Genomic DNA, 23,264 nt, shown 5'->3' with positions numbered 1-23,264 from the left:
CTACGTATCCGTGCAAAGCAGTCCAAAATCGAGTAATGCTTACGGTACGAACGCGGTCGTGACACGGCATTCGCCAGACCAATCACATTGTACGAGAATTTACTTTTCATCCAATCAAATGCCCGAACCTCGGCACGAACACGGTCACGCCAATTTAATGGCACTGACAGACCAATCACATTGCACAAGAAAAAAAACCCAACCAAAATTCTAGAAAACATCACGGTCACAGTAAGACACGCATACGGCACGGACGTTTTAACAGTCATACGAAAACTACTCTATCACAAGTGTCGTTGCACAAAACACGCATTATTTTTTGTCGAGCACGCGTATTAAGAATAATAGAGCCCTGGGTTTCTTCTAGGAGTCCTCCGTCAAGCAGGGTAGGGTGGGTAAATGGGTAAACGAAAGAAAATATGTTCTTACCGTAGCTGCTGGTTGGACCCAAGGTTCTCCATCTATCTGCATTGGAAATAGCCTCTTGGTCCTAACGAGAATGAAATACGAGGTACAATTAAATACAGTATGCAGTTGAAGATTCTCAACGTTGACATGCCTCTGACACGACACTTGGGTGTAGATTCTCTTTCTAGGTATGAAATGGCAGTAACTTGTAATCCAAAAAGGAAGGAAAGAAAAGATTGAACAAGGAAGGAAAACGATGATACAGCTAACCTTATCTCAATAGAAGAGCATTGTGCCAGTCTTAGTCCATGTGCACGAACACCACCAATGATCTGAGCCACGTACAGGGTGTTCTCTAGTCCAACCACCTCTAGTTTCCCATCACCAATATCTAAACACAGAAAATAAATCAAGACTTGATAACGAAGAAGCAAAGATAGGTGGAAGAGCTCTAACGTCATATATTGCTATTTATAATATAACTGTTATAAATCTCGCGTTCTGATTGGTTGATTGGGAGCACGTGTTTTATGAGAGCACATAGCACGCGCGCGCACTTTCCGCTGCGTGATTCCTATCAAATAAAAAACGTGCTTGCTGTGCTGTGTGGAGTTATAAAGCATTTGGGGATTGGCAGAAATCTCGAGAAGTGTCGAGAAGCACTCCTCTACGCATCGTGCTTCTCCTAACACTTCTCTCGTGTTCTGCCAACCCCGCGTGATTTATGACTGCACATAGCACGCGCGCGCGTCTTCTATTTCTTCATTCCTTTGAACTTGGGAAAGGCTAATCCGTGAATTGATTTCAATTGACGCACTATTCAGATACTCATAAATAACTATCAAATCTAAATTGAGTTTGCAAGACAGAGATTTTACTTACCCTGCACGGCCCAAGCCAAGTCATTCTCTCTGCTCCCACCCTTCCCACGGACTTTCTTGCTTTTCTTCTTGTCAGTGTCTCCCCACAGGTTGGCACCTCCATACACACTGGGAATGTTGACTATTGCGATGCCTTCAAGCTGAGGGAGCTCCAGAGGCGTGCCGTCACACTTATAAGAATGAGACAAATTGGTTGGTCAGAATCGTATCAAAACCCGTTGACAAGGCCCTATGTGCCACGAGGCGCGAGGAGAATAGGTAACATACACCCGTTGACACTTGAACGCTGAAGTGCGGCTCTTTTATTTGTAGGTTTAGGGTGTGATAGTGCATAGGGGATAGGCATCTAGATCTATTAATTCTAGATTTTTAGGGGGTCAAATCAGTATTTACGCTGGAGAAGTAAGGGGAAGGTGACATAAGGTTTTTAAAAAAATCTGATTAAAATCCCGCCATTTCTTGGCCACTTACAATCAATTCTATGGCTTCGTGTAGGTTTTTACACGTGGCAGAAAGCGTCTCAGCTGTGCCGCACTCAAAGTATCGAAACTTGTTCTTCAGCCTGTGGACAATGAGAAAATTATCTTTAATCAGTCATGAAAAATCAAGGAAATTTGATGTGTCATATTGTCTAAACAAACCAACCTGCTGTTGAATTTCTCAGGATTTTTCTCTCGCTGCAAGTGGAATTTGAGCGCAACAGAAGCGTCCTGAAAAAAGACAGACATTAATGGATGGTGAGTAAAATATTATTACAAAGATGTAAAAACCTTCAGACATCAGAGAGCAACAGACCTTTTTGCGTGCGCATCCGTATTTGTCGTGCTGCACAACCTTCCCTGCTAGCAGTCTCCCTTGTTGGCGAATCTTGGCAGAGAAAATTTTCTCTTCCAAGAACCGCAAACGAAGGAGACTCCCTGAGAGAAAATTGTCAATGCCAAGAATCGCCAACGAGGGAGACTGCTAGCAGGGAATGCACGACCAAGATAAGACGAATATTTTGGACCCAAAATAAACGTTTGAAGAATCATTATTTGTGCGCTTGGCCCTTCAGGTTTCTTGGGATTGAATGAGTGCGCAGGATTGAGAAAGGTCTATTCAATGGTTTCTTATTCTTAACTTTGAGAAGCACTTGACATAAATACAACAATTGTTTATCCTTTACTGTGCATAGAAAGTGGTCCTCAAGTTTGGTGCAAATGAGCCAGAATAAACTCCATGGGAGTCGTAATGAGCTACTAAATAATTAACTACGAGTGCACTCACCACTCCAATAGAGAAATAATTATTGATGATATTCAGAGGGGCCGGATCACCCGTCTCCGACGCATCTACGTCTGAAACATCCATTTGCCATCTGAAAATGGTAAGCAAAAATTAGTTACAAAGATCAGGCACTGATCTCTTTATAAGATCTTTTTTACAACTAGTCGGTCAAAGATATAGATGCAACCAAGTTTTAAATTCAATTTAAATTAAATGGCTTGGTTTTCAAAGCCGGCTCTCTTCGCTACTAGTAGGCTATAGCTATAGCCTAGTATTAGTTGCTCATCCGATCAGAACGCAGCATTGATGATAGACCACTAGTTAGATTTGACTAAAATTGAAACATTGGCATTGATGCAGACATACCTGTCCATACTCACTACTGAGCCTCTCTATAGCCTAGTATTAGCTCATCCAATCAGAACGCAGCATTGATAATAGACCACTAGTTAGATTTGACTAAAATTTAAACATTGGCATAGATGCAGACATACCTGTCCATACTCACTACTGAGCCTCTCTGTACTTGGGTGAGACATTTGGATATACTACCACCCTCGTAACCTGTGTTAGACAACCATGAATCGCATTAAACCCTCATATATATATATATAGTATATATATAAAGTATAAAGTATAAAGTATAGATTTTCAGCATTAATTAGCCAGTAAATGTTATGAATCTGACAGCACGTAATAAGTGCTCAGTTATTTCGCGCGCCAAGACTGGTTGCAGATGGTTGCTGGCGTTTCCGTAACTTGTGTCGTGAATTGTCACCGTAATCAGATAAATTCTGTTCAAGCACGATAAGTGGTCTAATTGCAAAAACAATCACCTTATAAGCCAAAATTACAGTAAATTAAACAGAACTCACCGCCACCCCATTTAAGGCATCGGGCCAGGTCGTTGCCAGTTCCTGATGAAGAAGAATAAAATCGTCAAGTTCGTTTGATTCCCGCAAAAGACATCTCGTATGTGATGGAAAAGGAGATCAATATTTGGACCACAAAGCAAAAGAATTTCAATGTGATGAGAATTGGAAAACTATTGTAATGTCCTCCAAATTGAACTGCATTCCGACGTGCTGCAAGGGGTCTATTGATTTTTTTCACCATTTCCAAGAGAATCAAATCAAAAGATATGGCGACTATGTTGGGAGATAACAAGTCATCGTTTCTTGTATGCCATCAACATGGTCGCAATCGAGTACAGTAAAAAGGAAGAATGCATGGAGTCCATTTATCTCGATATTTTGGTCATATTAATTTCTTTAGCTTACCCAGCGGGAGAATAGCCACGGGTGGACGTACTTTCATTTGAAGACGATCTGTCATAGACATAAATACTGGATCAACATAAATACACCAAACATGAATGATAACCAGTACGCAGAGTTCTTCATCACGAAAACTATTTAAACTTCAAGCAACTATAAATTAACCTGGTATGCGCATTTTAAACACTACAAAACATTTCAGATGGTACTAAATAGGCCGTTTGCATTGCAACACATGTACCACTGCCACCAGAATCCCTCGCACACTTTCTATTTTTCAGATAATGAACATCTATCTTACCATCATAATGAGAAAATAACAATTTTGACTGATAAAAAAAATACTGAATAAATAAATAAAATTAAAAAAAATTCGTGAATAATTTTGTTAGCGGAAGTAAAAATAAGACCATTATGTGAACAGCCGTTTCAACTGGTTTTTAATTCAAAATCACGAGAAGTTATACACATATGAGATACTCTTCTCAAATATTTAAGTAAATCTTCTTAATTATTCAAATCACCAACCTATCGTTGAGAGAACCCATCCTACTGTACCATCTCCACCACAACAAAGAATTCGACTCCCTGCCACATTCTGGAAGAACTTCAACCTAGAGAACAAAAAGACATGAGAAGCTTGACTGAAACAGGTTGTAGGTGTTGAAAAATAGTACTAAAAATACGTTTCTGGTCGAGAAATTAGTAAAAGGCATTGAATGTCGTGGAAACAGGCCAGATTTCGTATAACTTTGAAAACCTAAGGGTGTGGACGTTCCATGGCCGTCAAGCATCTTCATGTTCAAGCATCATGCGCGCAGTGAATGTTGTCGCAATTCTATACTGGGGAGTGTACTCGGGTTGTAGCGCGTGTCATGCCATTTCAAATTCTACGACATCTTTTCGATTTTCACATGCGCAAATGTTAGTTGTTCCTCTAGAAAAGACCAGAAAACATTTTGGAAGCTTCCTTTACGCCGGGAGAGCCGGAGAAAATTATTAATCCTGATAAAGGAAAATTTACCCTGGTACGGGGCCTCCATCTCCCAAATTAAAAACTTGTCGCGGGTTGAGAAGGTACTGGAACTTGTGAAGCAGCCTGGGAAAAAAAAGTTCATAATGATGACAAAGAATGTTACGAAACTTGTTCGAATAGAGATCATTTTGGCATGTTAAATCGCGAAATCAGAAAAGTTTGTCCAGAGCAAGAAGGCCTTCGTTTGACCTGCGACGCCGGCATCTTAAGCATAAGAAAAACGAAATACACGAGTGCGCATCTTTTTAAAGTTAGTTGAATAGAGAAAAATGAGCATGCATCAAGTATATCGTTTTGCTCTTGCTGGTGTGGCTAGAGAACGGCAGACTTGAAGGTCACTGCACACATCAAAAGCTTACTACAACTACTCTCGTTTGCCAGCAGAACCCTAGGAATCCCATGCAGTCAAATGGCTCGTGGTATCAACGGTGATAAACCGTAAAGATCTCTCTCTGCAGGGGCAAATCCAGGAATCAAACAAAGGGTGGGCTGGAAGAAAGGATGGGCCGGAAAACTTCATCCTGAGAGAAAACCTTCAAGACCATATGCAAATACAATTACGTTTAAAGAAAATACAGCACTTGGCTGCTCTTAGCTGCCCCTAGCTGCTTTGTGTCGCTGATCGGACAAGTTATCTAGTAGCTAAGACTTACCTTGAGCCTTGGCGTCCACCGCTCTTTGGATTAATGAACACTACTAGTGGATGAGTGCCTGGTAATGGAGTGATCTGAAAAAAACATTAGTAAATTAATGGTTCCATTGATTCATAGGTAATAGTGGGAAGAGAGCGAATCAGTCATTTACCTGCATGGGCATCCCTTCAAAACTAGCATAAGAATTGGCCTTCTTTTTGGGACTGTCTACGTCTGTGCTCGATCGTTTGTCCTGCAAACAAAATTAACAGACTTAATCGAAAATCCATTGTCTGCCTATCACTGATGGCACAGTAGATGTATGCGCATAGTGTTAAACTGTAAAAGTTGAGCTTGGAAGGATAATGAAATGCTTGACGATGAAAAGCCATTTCAGTACAACTTTAGTTTTTTTGCCCCGGAACAGTTTGTGTATAATAGCGTAACAAAGAGCGTAACAGATTTCTCCTTAAATTTGCAAAACATTACTGCTCACTGCATCAGAATGCTACGTTCTCTTAGACTTTTAACAAGCCTTTTTAAATTTCTTTGTTAGTCAGTAACGCTTATAAATGTTACTTAAATTCGTTTGACGCAAAAAAATAATCTTCCTCCTAGGGAAGAGACGACGCGCGGTCTGTAATGGGTAACATTTTGTTCAGTGGATCAGGGTGCACAGAATCAAAGATGTATGACATGTAATGAGAAAATTCAAAATACTTACCAATCCTGCAGGTGAAATACTTGTTGGAGGCAGAATATGGTCTCTATGTAACCCTAAGTTACACTCAGGACTGATATTCGTAGCACATTTGTTATGACACTAACAGATAAAACAAAGAGAAACATTAGGATCCGGCAAAAACATATACCAAAATCTTGGGAATCTAGAAAAAGTAGTTAGTAATCTCCTAGTTTTTTCTCTTCCAAAATTTTATAGTCTTTCTTCTTGGTTTCAAACCCTCCTTCTTAATCAAAGCCTAGTGAATGTGCAACCCAAAAACGCGCATAGAAGTAACACATGCAGATTCAGGTATTAAGTATTTTCTAAAGGAAACTGAAATAACTTTGCGACTGTGTTGTGCGCAGTTACAAAGTGCTAGGGGCATGTATCGAACACTTGAGACGTTTGGAGTGCTTCTTCTTTCATAATCTTTCAACCCCTGCGTCTGTCCGACTATGTTGTGCGAAGTTAAAAAGCACCCGGAGATCTTGAATGGCAGTACACTCGAGACGTTTTGAGTGCTTCTCCTAACCATTTTTTCATGTTCTGCCAATCACCATCAGCTTTTTAACCGCAACACAGCACGCACGCACGTTTTCTGTGTCTTCAGTGAAAAGCACTTACCACCATCTGGCACCAGGCACAACGTAGACCCGTCAAACAATTATTACTCTTGACCGTCTTGTTACACTTGTTACATTTGCCAGGGCAATTACCTTCCACCCAATGATGATCCATACTCTGATGAAGGAATTGAAAAAGATATACCAAGATGATAACAAAACAAGTATGTATGTATGTTACGATTACCTGTTTCTTGTGAAAGGATACGGTCCTCTTTCTCATTCGATGCATACGGCGGTAATTACGCAGTCACAGACTTATTTGTACAGGTTTAGTTTCGGTCATGAGCTTTTCATTTAAAGTTTCGTGGGATTCAGAAACATTGGCGTAATTGGAGTTGCAGCACACTCTTTACATTACAGTTGACTATTGAACCATCTGCTCTTACACAAGGCTGACTATGTACGAATAAGTCTGCAGTCAAGGATCACAGCCGACCATTCACAGAATGAAAAAAAGGACTCGACTATTCACGGCCTAATTGCTGGATGATAGAGCATAATCATTAATCATTAAATCGTATTAATTAAAGGGTAAGAGACAACGATCACGTGTTTTGTTAGTGATCATCATCCTATAATTTGTTTGCACATGACGACATAGTCGCCATCTTGGTTGAATTTAACAAAAGACTTGTCAATGAATTATTTTGTTATATCAACCAACATGGCCGACGTGTCTTTTTCATTTCACTTCCTTGGGAATGATTGAAAAGAAGCAGTTATATATGTCTGGTGCATTGTGACTGGCGGCAAAACTCTTTTATGCATGCCTTATATGGGGTCGTTTGTCTAGCTCAGAAAAGTCCTCAAACTTTCCCCAAACTGTGAGTTAGTGGTAAGAGAAACCATGTGAATCATCAACTCACCATTTTCCCAGTTCGCTTAGATTTGACGTACGTATTAATACAAGATGCGGGTGCTCTTTGTACGCATCGTTCGTGTACGGTGTATTTGCAAACTACGGAAGAAGAATGAAGACATCATGAGGTATGAACGATTAGCCGGATACGTCACTATATGTGTTGCAATAATTGAACGATACATAATGATAATTTTTTAATCATTTCAAGGATTCGAAACCTCGTTAAAAAAAAATTAACACATCTCGAAATATTTGAGACTGAACATCGTACTGCTTCCGTAATCGTGTCCAAAGCGAAATAATTATTTTCAGATTAGGGATTGAGTGGAAGGTGCAGGATCGTTTAGTAAGTGTGTGAACTGTTAACCAATTAGTTAAATAGGATGAGATCTCATGTTTAAATGTAGTGGGTATTTTTAATTGATTTTGATGCCTTTGAATTCCCATTATCATCGTGTTGGGAATATATATTTTTGAGATATATTCATTTTTGTAGATTTTCTAAGATGGAAAGAAAATAATAACGCTTAAGGGAACGACACATGAAGTTTGATATTGATTTCGTTTAAATAGAGAAAAATTGAGGTATACGGAAAGGCGAAGGTATCAAATTTGCATTATCAACCAATCACAGCAACGCGAGGTTAAGCCTATCAATTCAAATTACTTGAATGGACTATCCTGATCCAGGCAGAGTTTTTTTTGACTCATACGAAGTACGCTGTATAAAATATCAGTTGACTTACACAGACATTGTAATCCCTGTTTACGACCAAATCCATTCAGTGTGTTGTGACACATGTTGCAGTATGCAGGTCTGTTGAAGTGTTTCTGACGCCACTAGAATCATCAAAATCCATAACCACACAGATTAATAATGGTATACAAAAACAAAATTGGGCATAAATATAATGGCGGTACCCCACTCTTAAACAGCAGGAACTATATAATAATAAAAAATGGATGAGAAGCATAACTGAACGGAATGAGAAAATATAATAACGAGACTAGGAAAAGACCATTTGCCTTACCTGATGTTGACCATCATCTCGTATTTGCTAAAGAAAGAGAATAAATACGGTATTTTAGTAAAACATCTTAAATTTAAGACTACAGCATTTTTTATCAATAATATGAAATTTACGACTACGGCATAGCAGTTACATTTATTCATAGTTATGAAGTATAAATCAGTATGGATGGTAATAAGAACGTAAAGACTTGATCTTACCGTTTCAAGACCAAGAAGAACTCTAAGAGGAATAGTCGTCAGACCGCCTTTAATCCACTCCTCTAGGGATATAGTGCCATCACAGTCATCGTCGAGTTCAACTAACATATCTCGTAATATCTAGAAAACACAACGTTTAGTCTTATTCAACGGCGCAATACGGCCGTTTTGCGTCAATGATATTACTTTCGCAGTGTTCAAGACAGTGTTCAAAATAGCTGCCAGAAGCTACGACCCCTTTGGAGACAATCATGGGACAACTGAGGCGAGCGAAGTCATTTTTACTTAATTCTAGTTTGTTCCTTATTCTAGTTTACCTATTATTTGCTCGCAGATGCAAACGCCAATTAAAAGTTACCGAGTTTACCAACCACGCTGTGTGTGACGTCAGAATTAACAATACAACTGTAATAGGTCTAACCGGTAACGTTTGTTTGTGCTAGAAGTAGTTTTCATTAACAGTTCTGCGCTCATACATCTATTCCTTTTTAATTTTTTAGCTGATTCAATGGTTTTATTGGAGCGCTACGTTAATGGGGACGATTTTCGTTTCGAATACTTATGAATTTGGGTGTTTTCCCATGGTTCATAACCACATTGCAAAACTATGCTGAAATATCACTTTCGAATGATTTAGAAATACTTGGGGGGTTTTTTGCGGTTTTCCGCACGGTTCAGATTTTCTTTTTTATATCTTTTTAAAACTGAAGAACCAGTAAGGAGATGACAAACGGTTAAGCATTTCTTAGATAGTCTGACAGAAATTCTGTACTTGTTTTAACAAGAAAAACTGACGAAACGGTTTTCAGTGTCTAGGGTGCGTTTAATCAATGTGGCGGCAGTGACGTCACATTTTATTTTACTTTTGGGCTTTTTCATGTTTTGACTAGAAAAAATTCTTCAACTTTCAAATATCTCTTTCTTTTTCATGTTTGTTCCGAGAGATTTAATAATACTTGGTCATATTAAATTGAAGCCTTGAGTTTAAATTCATGGCACAATGACTTTTTAATGAGGGTCGGACTACAAACTGTCCTGGTTCGGAAGTAAGGTTGTTTTTCATTAAAGTGAAAGAAATTTCATTGGAATTCCACCAAAGATTTCCAAAGATCGAATGTCTTATTTTGGAACTAAAACTAATTTAAAAGGAACCTAAATTTTTCAGAACATTTGATAGTTGTTATTAAAAAGCTACACCAACTCGCTTGTTATTTTATTTAACCGCACCAACATCATCCGTTCAACATCACCTCAGTTTACTTCTTCCATGCAAGACTGAGATTACAGATAATGTATAAATATTGTAGGTTTTTCAGTTGCATACATTAATTTAAGGAATATATTGAAGGTATTTAACTTACAGGTTTTAATTCAGTAACATCCCATCCAAGATACTGGGCCACGTTCATCATCTGTTGTGTAATACACTCCAGTTCCTAAAAAGGAGCGGAAACGCCAACATATACAATTTAAACAATCTCACAATGCATAGAACACGGTATCTATATTCTCAACGATAAACTAGACTCTCTTAGCTTAAAAGAAAAATATAACTCATTAATATTCTATGACGTAAGGTTTGAGTCTGATAGACTCGATTACGTCAATCAAGGGCACATTGTTAAGTTAGGAAGTAGTGTTGGCAAAGCAACCAAACGACTGTTTTCTCTCTTTTGCCGGGTGAAGGTAGGATAACAGTGGAAGTGCTGAGAATTGTCGGGCCGGTAATGGTAGACGGGGCAGCTGTTATCTTATTGTTGAAAACTATCATTGATGACTAAGCAATTTGTTACTCGCACGTAGAAGACTTGACTAGGACTAAATTATATTGAACTTGCGATCAGACGTTTCCCCCTCAGTATCTAAAGCTCCATCAAACGATCAGTAATAGCATTAGGTGCTTGCATTACTTTCCATATCAACTAACATTAGGTGGAGAGTAAAAAGGGGAGGGAAAGAAGCTTCAATGACTGTTCAAAAAGTTACCTGGGCGTCGAGGAGCTCATTGCCATCTGCATCGTAAACTCTGAAAACAACTAAAAAGGCAGAAAACAATATATATTTTTAGAATACAGCCAAGAAACCTAAATTACGCCATGAAAATTCCATCAGAAATTGTAGGGAAAACACCGGTTTATAAAGTGTTCGAAAACCAGACATATCAGAGCTATCAATTCAGCAGCAGAGTAAAAATTAGCCCAAATTCTTATTGTTCTTTATTATTGTCCCGCTTTTTAATAAGCTGTGACGTCATCGTGCAATTAGTATAGGAAATCGCACGGTCTCGAGTACAATTCGGAATTTATAGGTACGAGTGATGAAAACTTTCAAGACATCACGAGTATCCATAAATTCAAGACGATCGTGCGATTTTTTGTTTATGATACACTCAACAAAATTGAGCAATCATAAAATAAAATAAAATGATCCACAATCGTATTCCTCTTGTCCAATCAGAATCGAGTAATTTTGTTGAATGAATGTATTATAAGGATTTATTGTTTATTTTTTTGCGGTGAGGACAATCCAAAGAAACAGGAGAACATATGAAACCCTCGAACAACTAAGAAAACAATTTAGGGTAAATTTAGGCGGAATGATGAAAGGGATACATGAACTAGAATATGATCTCAATAAGGCAAAGTTCCAACACTTACATTCAAGTTTATCTTCAACCTTGCCACCCTCTAGCATCGATAAATAACAAGCAATCTCTCGTATAGACACCATTTTCACAGTCTTCACAGGCGCAGACGCATTTAGTAATGTAGACTGCTCAAAAGATGTTTTCTTTCTCTGAGAACTTGACCTAGGTTGTTGTGGAGGGTGCTCATTGGCTACCTTGAATGCTGGAGTCAAAAAGATAGGCACATTATCCTTAAGTTGAAGAGCATCCTCAAATACCAGCTCAAAACACTTATCAAACGACGGTCTTTCCGAATTTTAAAGTGGACATACAGCGAAGTAAAGACGCGCATAAGAACATCAGTGAAGTGTTAAGTGAATGGTCACCAACAACGGAAATAAGCTTTCGAAGTAAGTTTTATACTCTATACCATTTTCCGCACAAGCACAACTGCATTATCTGGACTTGGCAAATGTGCCGTCTTTAGACAAAAATAAGCAGAAAAAAGATATATTCTACCTCGACTGTAAAACGCTTACGAACATTTCCATCTTGCAAAGTTTTATATTGTGAATAAAAAAAAGAAGCCCGGCACCCCTTTCCTGTCCATTCTGTTCCGGTTTCTAAGCAACCAAAATTTGGTAGTTTTGTCAGCCAATCAGGGACAAATGATGTCATCGTTAAATTCCCGCCTTTTTATTTCGCGGTGCTTTTGCAGGCGCGGCGCACTCGCTGTTTCTTTCCAAAAAACTTCAGTCAGTCGCTCATTCTTTTTGCCTTCGATTTTTTCGTTTTTTTGCTCTGTAAACCTCGAATTTCACTACAAAGCAAAAACCAAACTAATACTATACTAAAAGAAGAATACCAAATGAACAGAGAAAGTTGGACTGCACGTGGCACAAACGACAAGAAAAGGTAGGGAGAAGAGATAAAAAGGTCCAAGAATATTCCCACATCTATTTTATAGCCAGGGTTTGTCAGACATGTTGAAAGAGCAGAATTAGAAGTATTTCAGAGTTATTTGGTTAAGCTTCATAGTCAGGTTTAATTTGTTTAAAGTTAAAAATACGAAAAAAATTTATGTTATTAAAAATGTTAATTTATATAATTAGGCCGGATTTTTGAGTGAAAACTGCTCGAAAAAAGCAAGAAAAAAACTTTTAATTTTATATATTTAGAAAAATTAGGAACGGCTTTATAAAAGTTAAAAATATGAAAATTGCATTTTAATAGTTTAAGACGACTGTTTAGATAGATTTTAGTGGCACAATATCGATATAATGCTGAAGTTTAGTTATGACAACACGGCGATTAGTTGCTGATGTTTTACATGGATGTTAAACCACGGCACAATGACTATACGTTTACAACGAAGTTAGGGAAGTTAAATTATTATTATTATTGTGTTTTAACATTATCAAGTCAAAAAATTAAAACCGATTGGTGGTTTATTATTATACTAACCGACGAATGAACCACTGGAGTGGCGACGAAATTGGTGTTTTTCAGAAGACTTTTTGCCCCATGACCCCAAACCTAAAGTGGACGAGTCTTGAGGCGACAGTGTTTGACTGAATGTAACATCTTTAGTCTCATTTTTAGATTTACTGTTGACATTGTTGTCGTGGTTTTTATTATTCTCCTTCTGAGGTTCTTCATCTTTGGCTTTGGATAGTTTTATTATTGGTTTGTCGCCCCCATGACCAGCTGCTATAGCTGTAGCAGCTGCGACTAAAGCTGCTGTCCCTGCACCACTGTGAATACCAGGAAGTTCTGAAACTGAATATGTTAGCTGTGGCTGTCAGTTGCAGAGGCTAGTTGCAAAACAATGGGTTATTGGCTGCAAGGGATTAGAGTGAATGATTAGACTGAATTATGATCCCAAAAAATGTTCAACGAAAATTCCTGTATGTCAAAAATATGTGTACTTGGAGTGTACGACTAAGTTTCATTATTGGCATTATTTCAAATATTAATATTACATTTGGTAAATAAATATTATCTCAAACTATAACAAAATTAATCTATATAAGTACCCTTATAATGTTATTACATTCCAATTATAATTACGAATTTAATACTTGATGATTTATTCCATTTCCTTTAACTACTACCCTCTAGTTATTGTTAATATTAATGATTTCATTAATATACCATTGTATTGTTCCCCTTAATTACTGTTAATAGTAGACCTATTGAATTACTTACGAAAAACAGCAACAAATACCCACACAACTGTCACAGCAAACATCAGCATTAGACTATACTCAAACCAGTTTGCATACAGGTTTGACTTAATCTAATAGATACTTATTATAATTATTGACAACTCAAAAATTAAATTAGCTACATACGAAATTAAGAGGAAAGCAAAAATAAGACAAATGGCTGATGGAAAAAGTTATCAACGATTATCATTGTAGTGTTTGATGACTAAACAACAGAAGTGCTTTTGTATGTATATAGATCCCTTACACGTGACTTCAAAAGAGCTTAATTTGGAGGACACAACACAAGAATTTCAATCTTCCGATAACTGGAAACATTTTTATGTGCTGCAAGGGGTCTATAGCCTACTTTCCTATTGTGGTATTCTAGTAATGTTGCCATTTTCACAGAGGTGCATCATGCAATAAAAGGTAATTTTTATCAGCAAAAATTATTTCTGTAAAAATTAGTGCAGTAAATCTACTCAAAACCATGTATAATGACATATATCTGTTTGCAAATTTCCTCAATAATATATTAAATTAATAATTATAGCATATGAATTATCATAAAATTCGTATTGTTTGTTATTAATGTACTAAGTGTTCTCTCTTAGAAGTAATCTTTCTTTCAAATTATTAAAATCTTTAAAACGAATTTAGGCAATTCTAAGTCATTTCTTTGTCAGTTATGAATCACAAACTTTTAGAGTATTTTTTTAAAATAAGGACAACTAAGCTTTTAAAAAAAGGGATTTTACTTGGGTTCTTTATGATTAAATTTCAGTCTTGATAAAGATTGGACATTTAAATTATTGATGGTAGGTATACCTTATCTTTAGCCAAATTTATTCTTTTTCAAACAAATGATAAAAATTTAACAAGTTTAAATTTACAAATTATATATATATTTTCATATCTTGAAATGTGATCATAAAAATTTATCCTGCTTTTTATTAATTCGTGAACACTTTTATGAGTATTTAAAGAATTTTAAGTTAGTATTATTTTTTCAGTAAATAAATCAAAATGTTTATCCAATTAGGATTATGGAGGCAATATCTCTCATATAAACTTGAGAAACATTTTAAATTTTCAGTTTTCAAAAAAAAAAAAAAAAAAAAAGATTAAAGCAAATGTATAAGTTCCTGTTTTTGATCAGATAGCTCATGGCATTTTTCGCAGATGGTGGAGTTCTGACATCCTAACGATTTTAAGCCTTTAATTTAGATACATTTGCTAAATGATAAGTAGGGACAAGACTGTCGTATAAATTATGACCCATCATTTATCAACAAATTATTACATGTCACTTTGTTATTTCTTTAAAACAAAGTATATCTTCCATTTAATAAAAAATCATTTCAGCCCTTAGGGATGTTAGCTAAGTAAATAACGAGCAAGCCGTATAATTAATATTGCATCAAACACATATTAATTCAAACAGATATCAACCCTTCAACATCAAACACACACCTCTTCTGTTTTGATCTGGCTTTGTAAGGTCTTGTGAAGAACATGACTTGGATGCACTTCCTGCAGCCATATTATCCAGGATGGTCTGAGACACACCTACTGACAAGGAGGGAGATTGCAAGCTCATGACTGGTACCTCTTTGTGAAATGCTCTGAACAAATGTTTGCAGATGTCTTCGTTGGCATCATCACCCAGGTAAGCAAACATAAATAGTTTGAAGCCTTCATAGTCCATAGGCTGCAACATAAAATACAATGAAGAAATGGAAAATACAGAAAGAAAAAACGTAAACTTCCTGCTTATAGGATAAAATTTCATGGGTAACAAATTAGTCAAAAGCATGTCAAATAAGACTTAACAAGACACAATTGCCTAGTGGATAATTTTTTTATACTGTACTTAATAGTTTGTCATTTTCATAACAGTAAAAATCATAGACACTTTTTGCAACTCCTTAAACTCTAGCAAATGCTAGGTTTTGAATAAATACAATTTATAAAAATCGATATTCCCACCTGTAACTTTATTTGAAATTTCAAGCACAAGGGTTAAAGCTGTGTGAATGATTAGTTAGATTAAAGTTTGACCGCACTAAATAAGAACATACAGGTGTTTTGTAAAACAAGGATCAAATTGCCAAAAATATTATAGTAAGATTGATCTTCAACTCACTTCATTTAACTTGGACTATACCTTAAACTCCCCTATTCATCTAAAATATATCATGCTTATAGATACAAAAAAAGCAAATAATAATGGAAACCAATTTAAATTGATATTATAATAAATGCATAATTGCTACTGCAAACCAGTAGTAAAAATATGCTGTAAAAATAAATTCCAGGAAAACACATAATATTGGCTTCTTTTTAGTGATGGTTTATAAATTATACTTTGTCATGGATTCAGTGCCCATATGTGATTTGTTCAATTATTAGTAGCTAAAAAAAATGTAATAAATTTACATTAGTAAATTTTCACATTTTATTTTTTTTGGTTTCAAACAGACTATAGAATTATCTGCTTCACACTTTCTTGTCATTATATTGCCAATTTATATTTATTTGAGGTTAAAGTTTGAACCTTTTTATTGGGGCCCCAAGTCCTTTCAGGAATCAACTGTAAACAAAGTAAACCATGTTACAGTTTTATATGCTGCACAAGATAACAAAAATCCTTTTATCATGATCATTTTATTGATAACTATTCTCTGGCCACATCATAAAGCCACCAATTAAAATGAATGATAGTTATAATCAAAGTGGAACTGAATTTTTAAGCAAAAACAGTTCTATTCAAATTTTATAAAAAAATGGAAAAGAAAAAAAAAAATATTCAAAAGACACATTACTGTTGAGAAAATAAATGGAATAGGAGAAAAAAAACAAAAGATCCAAGAGAGATTGAGATAAATCTAGGTGGCATGCTGAGAGTATGGCCTTTGAATAATAACATCTTATAGCCAAATTAAAACACTGCTAAATTCAATTAAAAAATATATGGAATCTTAAATTTCCATTTCTCATATGGTGCAATATATAATCCCTTCTTAAAAATAATTTTAACAGAACTTTTATATATGAAAAGACAAATCTCCTAATTTATCAAGACTTGAGTTGGGAAACCTCAACACTGTTACTGTGCATTTTAATGAGACAGTAATGTAAATAAATAAATTCTAAACTGGCAGATGGACTTTTCAGTTTGCTATGTTCCTTTGAAATGATCAGACAAATCGAAATTCAATCTACATCAAACTAATCTGCTAAATACAACGCACTGAAAACCAAAAAAGCAAATATTGAGAATACATAATTCTGCAATAAATTGAGCAGTGCTTCTTGCTCTCGCTTGTAAGCAAAGACAATACAGAATATAAGAAATATATATTATTTGGATTAGTGGTTTACAAAAAAAAAACCATTTATTTGCATGAACAGCATTTGGGATTTTCCATCGTCCTAGTTTAATATCCTACCTGCTCTGGGTTGTACTTAGGATATACTCCATCTCTGAATTGTTTGAGGACATCTGTCAAGCGACTTGTGTTTGAATCTAAAAAAAGATAAAACAAAACAATCTAAAATATCAGCAAAAATAAAATGTGAAAATATAATCATATACATTTACATCAACCAAAATACAGGGTCTTTTTGCAGTAAGATAAAAAATGTTTAGATGGTAAGCATATTCTAGTTCACTTACATTTTTTCAAAATTTCTCTTACAATTTTTGCTTTGTTATCACCAGAAGTACTGGTGACATATTCAGCCATAATTCGTCCTTATTTCTTAAGTTTGTGGTTAAAACGATGATCTTTACCACAAACAGGAAAAAAAGAAATTTAAAATAGTCTTTTTCTTTTGAACCACACAATCCTAATCCATACTGTCACTTTTGTGCAACACAAAAACTAAAAGCCTTTTCACAACAGTCTCAATATTGTGCCATTAATAATAAGCAATATTCCATATTATTTTCTCAAACTAAAAATGGCCCTATTGCTCCAAGTCTAGTTTGATTGAAACATGAGGTTAAGAAAACTGAAAAAAAACCAGACAAAGTCCAATCACAATCCTGTAAAACTGAAATCCACATACATTAATTTGTCTTAAGCTCCTTTTATGGTAATGATATCTCCAGGCCTCTATGTGAAGAAGGTAACATATTGTTTTAGGAGGTAGTTAAGGGGAAAAAATCTCATGCTGAATTCTTACTGGCTGTGGTGTTGATCATGAGTAAGATTGCAAGTGCTATATTGAAATACAGTAGCAGAAGGATAAGCATTCAACTCATTGAAAAAAAAAACTAGAATAATGTCTTATATTAATCTTGAAATGATGCATTAATAAACAAAGATGTTAATAATTATTTACTCATTTAAGATTCAAAAGCTGGTTAAAGATAATGTTAACAGCCAAAGCTTTATACATGAATATGATCTAATTCTAGACATATTTCTTTTGGTAATAAATCTGAACATAATTTTTCTCTCTTATACACACCCGAGTAGTTGATATATATAGTGCAAACAAAACTGAAGTTATAAAGATGAATTTTAACCTGATAGAATTTTTTTTTTCTTCAAAATTATGTTATTTGACGAAATACACATTAATGCATAGGGTATAGAGAGAAAAAAAAGGTATTCATATAGAAAAAAAGCACCTTACAAATGCGATTTAAACAAGTCCCAACAGAGCCTATTTATCTCTTCCTGGAATGTATGAGGTTGCATAATACATGTATATACTTGGGTGTACTTATGCATAAGGCCATTTAATAATTAGATTTTAAAACACTATAATACAAATAATAAAATTAATACATGGAATACTAAAACCAGGAATAACTATAAACATTAATTTTTATACACTATCTGATCAAAAACCTTCCCTTCTGCCATAAAAGCTTTGTTTTGACACTAAATATTGAAACTAACTGGAATTGCAAGAGTCTGTTAATAAGTTGTATTTTTTGGCAGAGAATGGCCAACTGGATTGGCATCCCAGTGGGAGTTGGTTGCATATAGTGTAATACTCAGTTTATCATCACAAAGGAGCAACAGAAATTACTCACTTTTTATAGCTTTAAATAAGAGTGAATGGAAGCTACCCCATAGAAATGCTAAAAACTTATAAGACTGTGTTAAAACTATTTACCAGCCCACTAGTTTCATAGCACAAATTAACAAGAAAAAAGTCATAGGCTGCTATCAATCAGCATTTCCATGTACCGTTCTTATAGATCCCATTTTCTCTAGAATGCCAGAGATATTTCACTGTATTTATTTTCACCTCCCTTGAACCAGGATTTCATCAAAGCCTGCTCCTCCTCAACCACAGCGATTAACATTGCTCTTGTTGCATTGTTTTAACCTTCATGAAGCACACTGTAAATTAAAGTGTCTTTAATGATCTTGTTGATTTGCCATATTTTAAGCTCATCAAATAGTAATAAGTTTCAAGGATGTATGAGCTGGATTACAGGCATTTTTTGGCAGTTTTTTGTGGTTCCAGTCCAGCTGGCAGAGTTACATTCAGGGTCTTACATTCAGGGTCTCAACTGAGGAGAAAGTGTTGCCATCATAATTACATGTACTTGATAACCACTTTAAATTCCAGTCCCATCTCTACATACTTCATTATCATCAGTCAGGGAAGTAAAAGAACCACCAAGATCTTACAAAACCCTGGCAGTGACCACTCTTAGTGCCTACACCTCATGTTAACCATCTCTCATGTTTGTAAATTGCATAAAAAGCAATCTAAATGTGACAGAGTCAAAAGACACTATTTTGGACAGTAATTATTTAGTCATAAATCTATATTTTTAATTAGGAATGCCTCGTGTACACATAGGAATGTAATTCTTTAGTTAACTGTTTGCGTGGAAAATGCGTAAGCAAGAAATAATTTCCGTACGTAATTACATTACAGTGAGTCATGCCTAGGTTTGGCGCTTGTTTACGTAAGTTCGTGTTTGGGACATCCTGTTTGCGCCTAGGGCGTGCAACATTGCATAGGATGTGTAAGGTCTTAAGAATGCAGGTTTTTCCATAAAAGTAGGCCCAAACTAAGCTTAAATCAGTGTAGTAAAAGTTCTTGAAGACGTTGCACATATCAAGACAAGGAATTCTCTACGATGTAAAGGTATGAATCTTTGCAGCCTTTTACACTTTTACCTAGGATAGATTTAGGACAAATCTATGTTAATATCGTTAACTAGTCGTTATATTTTATAGCTTAGATTTTCTACATATTTGTTAAGCATTCGTTTCATGTTGTAGTAATTCTAGTCGCATTAGCGCGTAATTTAGTACAAAGTTATTCACGCAGTAGTAATTTAGTAATCACGCTGAGTGTATCTTGTCTTTTAAACTCTTTAAAACGTTTACTATAGGATCGCTACCGCCTTACTCGCTTGTTTAACCTTTTTACTACGATAAATAGCCTTAACTGCGGGATAAAAGACCTTTTCTTTCCAACCTTTAATTTGTTCGCTACTTAAACTCTACACTCAAGGTCATTGTCGCGACCGCGTGTTCAGTAAACCGTGTAATTCTTAGTTTGTCATAAACAAAGGTTAAAATACTTACCTAAAGCCATAGTTAACCTCTAGTCAATTTTTCCTATTGCTTTTTCCATTGGTTTAGTTCATTTTAAACGGTTTACCGACTTGTACATTAAACTTTGCAACCTAGTAATTTTCACTCGCGTATTGTAAACACTGCTAATCAGTATGCAATATTCAAATTACCTGTGACGTATTTACGTATTTCCGTTTCTATTTATATCTAGCAAAACTGTATTTTATTCATAACTTTTAGCTATTTAGATAAGCTACAAATTTATTTTATCTCATTGTAAATATTTTTCTTGTTTTCATTAGAGATATCCTGTAATCTCGTTCCCGTTTTTTTCATGTATTGTAAAGTTGTGTGAATTTTTCAATAAATTCTTTTGTCAAAACCACTTGCAATCTGATTCATAGCTGAGCGCCTTGCCGCCGGTTACATAAAATTCACAACTCAATGTGAAGGGTCTTTAATTATTAATCCACATAGAAAAGGCGATACAGTATTTAAATCATTAATCAATTCTGGCGTAATGTTATGAGTCAAAATGGCTGGCAAGACTTGGGAAGACTTGACCAGACAAATTCAAATTCTGGCCAGAGATTGTCAGATAACTGGCCATTAGTTTTAGCCTTGTAAGTACAGTATGTGATAGATGAGTACTTGTAAGTATGCGATAGATGAGTACTTTATGCAAATTAAGGAACTATACCTCAATATAATGTATTCACTACTAGAATCATATCAATTTAATTAAGACACATTCTAATGAATAACAAAGAAAACCATGGTAAATTTAAAACTTAAGGTTATACTAAATAAAGCTCTGTAGCTATTTTAAAACCTGCCTTCCTTTTAATTACAGGTGTATTTAAAATCCGGAGTATCTGAATCTAATGCACAATTAAATTGTTTCAGGTTTATATCAATCAAAATGTTAAGAATTATTATAGCTAAACGTGCTATTATATATTTAGCTAGACATCAAGAATGCTTAAAAATTATTGGTTAATAATTGACCAATAATTTTTAGGCATTCTTGATGTCTAGCTAAATATACCATATAATTACCATTATACATAACTCTACCTAATCATGAGGATTAGCAAGCACATGGATTTTTCCAAGAAAAATATTTGTGGAAAAAAACTTTGAAATTTCAAAACTATGGTCTGTGAAATTTGCTCTTACAGTCGATAAAATAAATATGGGATAATGAAAAGGAGTGGTAATTCAAGGCCAAACTGTAAAATAATGAGAGAATTATTCTTCAAACTAAATCTTTGTCTCCTTTGATTAGTCAGGATCAGATTCTCTAGTTTTTTGACTAGTTGTTTAAAATCAATGTGGAAATTTCATTTCAACATCAATGATATTGTGAATAAAAACACTTACTGACAATTAGTCATTGTAAAGGCCCGAGCAAATGCACGCAACATTGTTGGCAGTTGTTGTATAATGTTGGCGATTGTGTTCAAATGGCCCCAACAAGTCCCATTATGTTGGGCATTATGAAGACAATGCAAAGGATCCTGGGACGAAATATACCCACAATACCTTTCGAACTTAGTCTTTGTTTATCTGCCATTTTGCTTGAAATAATCATGGCTGCATTCTCATAATGTGCAAAGAAACGAAAATGCATAGCAGTTATGGTTATAAATGAAGTCCTAAGCGAAGAAAGCAAAAAAAAAGTGTTGTGGAACTTCTTCTAACTCTGACGCCATAATGAAAACGATGGCTTTTCCAGTTCAACTTTTGTGCTTTGCGTTTGTTTGTTTGTTTGAAATTTCCATGCATACGGCATGCATTACCCGTGTGCCAGTGCAACTTTGTTGGATGTGCTGTCCAAACGAACGCAACATTGTTGGGCTACGCTTCGATGACCATGAAACAAAAGAAATGTTGGGACTTGTTGGCTCAAACGTTTGACGAGTTTCAAACTTCACCCAACAACATTCAACAAGTCCCAACAACACGCAACATGGTGTTCAAATGCTCCCAACATGTTGAGCCCAACAATGTTGGATGTTGTTGGCCAACAATGTTGCACTCGTTTGCTCAGGCCTTAAGCTCATGTGATGTAAAACTTGTTTGTATATTTTTTTTTAGATTCCAAGACCCAAAACTTATGAAAAAAGAATTTTGGGTTGCCATTTCTTTTATCTTATTTATATCAGAAGATTTTGATTTTGTAGCTAGCTAAGCGAGCACTCATTTTTTAGGAGAGGGGTGGGCCGGAGTAATCCAGAGGAGGGCCATAAAATTTCTACTCAGTCAAAAAGAGGGATCATCAAATATTTCATACTACGTAAAGGGGAGCATCAAGAATTCAACAAATTTCAAGGGGAGGGTCACATTTTTATGCAGTCAGAAGAAAGGGGGCTAAAGATATTATTTCATGTTAATAGGGATTTCTCCAGCCCACCCCCCTTTTAAAAAATGAATGCTGTTTTAAAACTTTGACAAACTCTGGAGCTAGATTGGAAGACTCTGGAAGCACCAAGTTGAGTTAAAAGCTTAAGCTAAGATATTATGATGTTTCAAAATAAGCTATTATTTAGGAAAAGTATCTTTGTTTTATTAGAATAATTTTATAAGTAGTGTTTAAAAAACGAGTAGGAGTGTTTTATCAGGTATAAAAGCACAAGGCATAGCTGAGTGCTTTTATACCTGATAAAACACAATCTATGAGTTTTTTGAACTGCTTAAAACACTCATGAACAATTTATAAGATTTTGGTTCAACTGGAGCCACCATACATGTCACGAACATGGATTTTTATACTTTGATAGAGATTTGACGTCACGGGCATGCGCAACCAGATTCAATAGAAGCTCCCACACGTTGGATATTGCATGCCAAGGCAAAGACAGGCACGTTAGTCAAAGATCATTAGGGTTGACTATGACCTTGATGAAGCCTTATGTCTTC

At 35.5% G+C, this 23,264-nt stretch overlaps 1 protein-coding gene and 2 long non-coding RNA genes across 5 annotated transcripts in view; 1 reads left to right on the top strand and 2 right to left on the bottom strand.

Annotated features, from left to right (window-relative positions):
- Window positions 1-23,264, bottom strand: part of LOC116296629 (diacylglycerol kinase beta) — a 31,955-nt gene that overhangs the window by 3,770 nt on the left and 4,921 nt on the right. For 2 of the 3 annotated variants that reach the window (XM_089036990.1, XM_031704673.2), the window contains exons 2-26: window positions 17,232-17,308; window positions 15,253-15,490; window positions 13,034-13,348; window positions 11,601-11,792; window positions 10,930-10,979; window positions 10,305-10,379; window positions 8,944-9,063; window positions 8,744-8,770; window positions 8,459-8,552; window positions 7,717-7,808; window positions 6,849-6,965; window positions 6,225-6,323; window positions 5,673-5,753; window positions 5,522-5,595; window positions 4,857-4,931; window positions 4,361-4,446; window positions 3,836-3,883; window positions 3,431-3,472; window positions 3,050-3,119; window positions 2,556-2,646; window positions 1,935-1,999; window positions 1,761-1,851; window positions 1,291-1,459; window positions 679-799; window positions 430-490 (exon numbers count right to left, since the gene is read on the bottom strand). In XM_089036990.1, the coding sequence (XP_088893116.1) occupies window positions 430-490; window positions 679-799; window positions 1,291-1,459; window positions 1,761-1,851; window positions 1,935-1,999; window positions 2,556-2,646; window positions 3,050-3,119; window positions 3,431-3,472; window positions 3,836-3,883; window positions 4,361-4,446; window positions 4,857-4,931; window positions 5,522-5,595; window positions 5,673-5,753; window positions 6,225-6,323; window positions 6,849-6,965; window positions 7,717-7,808; window positions 8,459-8,552; window positions 8,744-8,770; window positions 8,944-9,063; window positions 10,305-10,379; window positions 10,930-10,979; window positions 11,601-11,792; window positions 13,034-13,348; window positions 15,253-15,490; window positions 17,232-17,308 (2,570 nt within the window). The remainder of the gene's footprint in view (window positions 1-429; window positions 491-678; window positions 800-1,290; window positions 1,460-1,760; window positions 1,852-1,934; window positions 2,000-2,555; window positions 2,647-3,049; window positions 3,120-3,430; window positions 3,473-3,835; window positions 3,884-4,360; window positions 4,447-4,856; window positions 4,932-5,521; window positions 5,596-5,672; window positions 5,754-6,224; window positions 6,324-6,848; window positions 6,966-7,716; window positions 7,809-8,458; window positions 8,553-8,743; window positions 8,771-8,943; window positions 9,064-10,304; window positions 10,380-10,929; window positions 10,980-11,600; window positions 11,793-13,033; window positions 13,349-15,252; window positions 15,491-17,231; window positions 17,309-23,264) is intronic. The other variant, XM_031704674.2, reaches the window with a different exon arrangement.
- On the top strand, window positions 19,529-20,727 carry LOC148906868 (uncharacterized). The gene is made up of 2 exons (XR_016121151.1): window positions 19,529-19,905; window positions 20,645-20,727. It is a non-coding gene; the product is annotated as an uncharacterized LOC148906868 (long non-coding RNA).
- Window positions 19,562-20,542, bottom strand: LOC148906869 (uncharacterized). Its single transcript, XR_016121150.1, has 2 exons — window positions 20,352-20,542; window positions 19,562-19,937 (listed from the first exon to the last, which is right to left on the bottom strand). It is a non-coding gene; the product is annotated as an uncharacterized LOC148906869 (long non-coding RNA).

Source organism: Actinia tenebrosa, unplaced genomic scaffold (assembly GCF_029948245.1).
Source record: "Actinia tenebrosa isolate PJP-AT-01 unplaced genomic scaffold, QUT_ActTen_1.0 PGA_scaffold4__44_contigs__length_22323623, whole genome shotgun sequence".
Lineage (NCBI taxonomy): Eukaryota > Metazoa > Cnidaria > Anthozoa > Actiniaria > Actiniidae > Actinia > Actinia tenebrosa.
The sequence above is the reverse complement of the archived record's forward strand: the minus strand, read 5'-3'. Positions and strand labels throughout refer to the sequence as shown.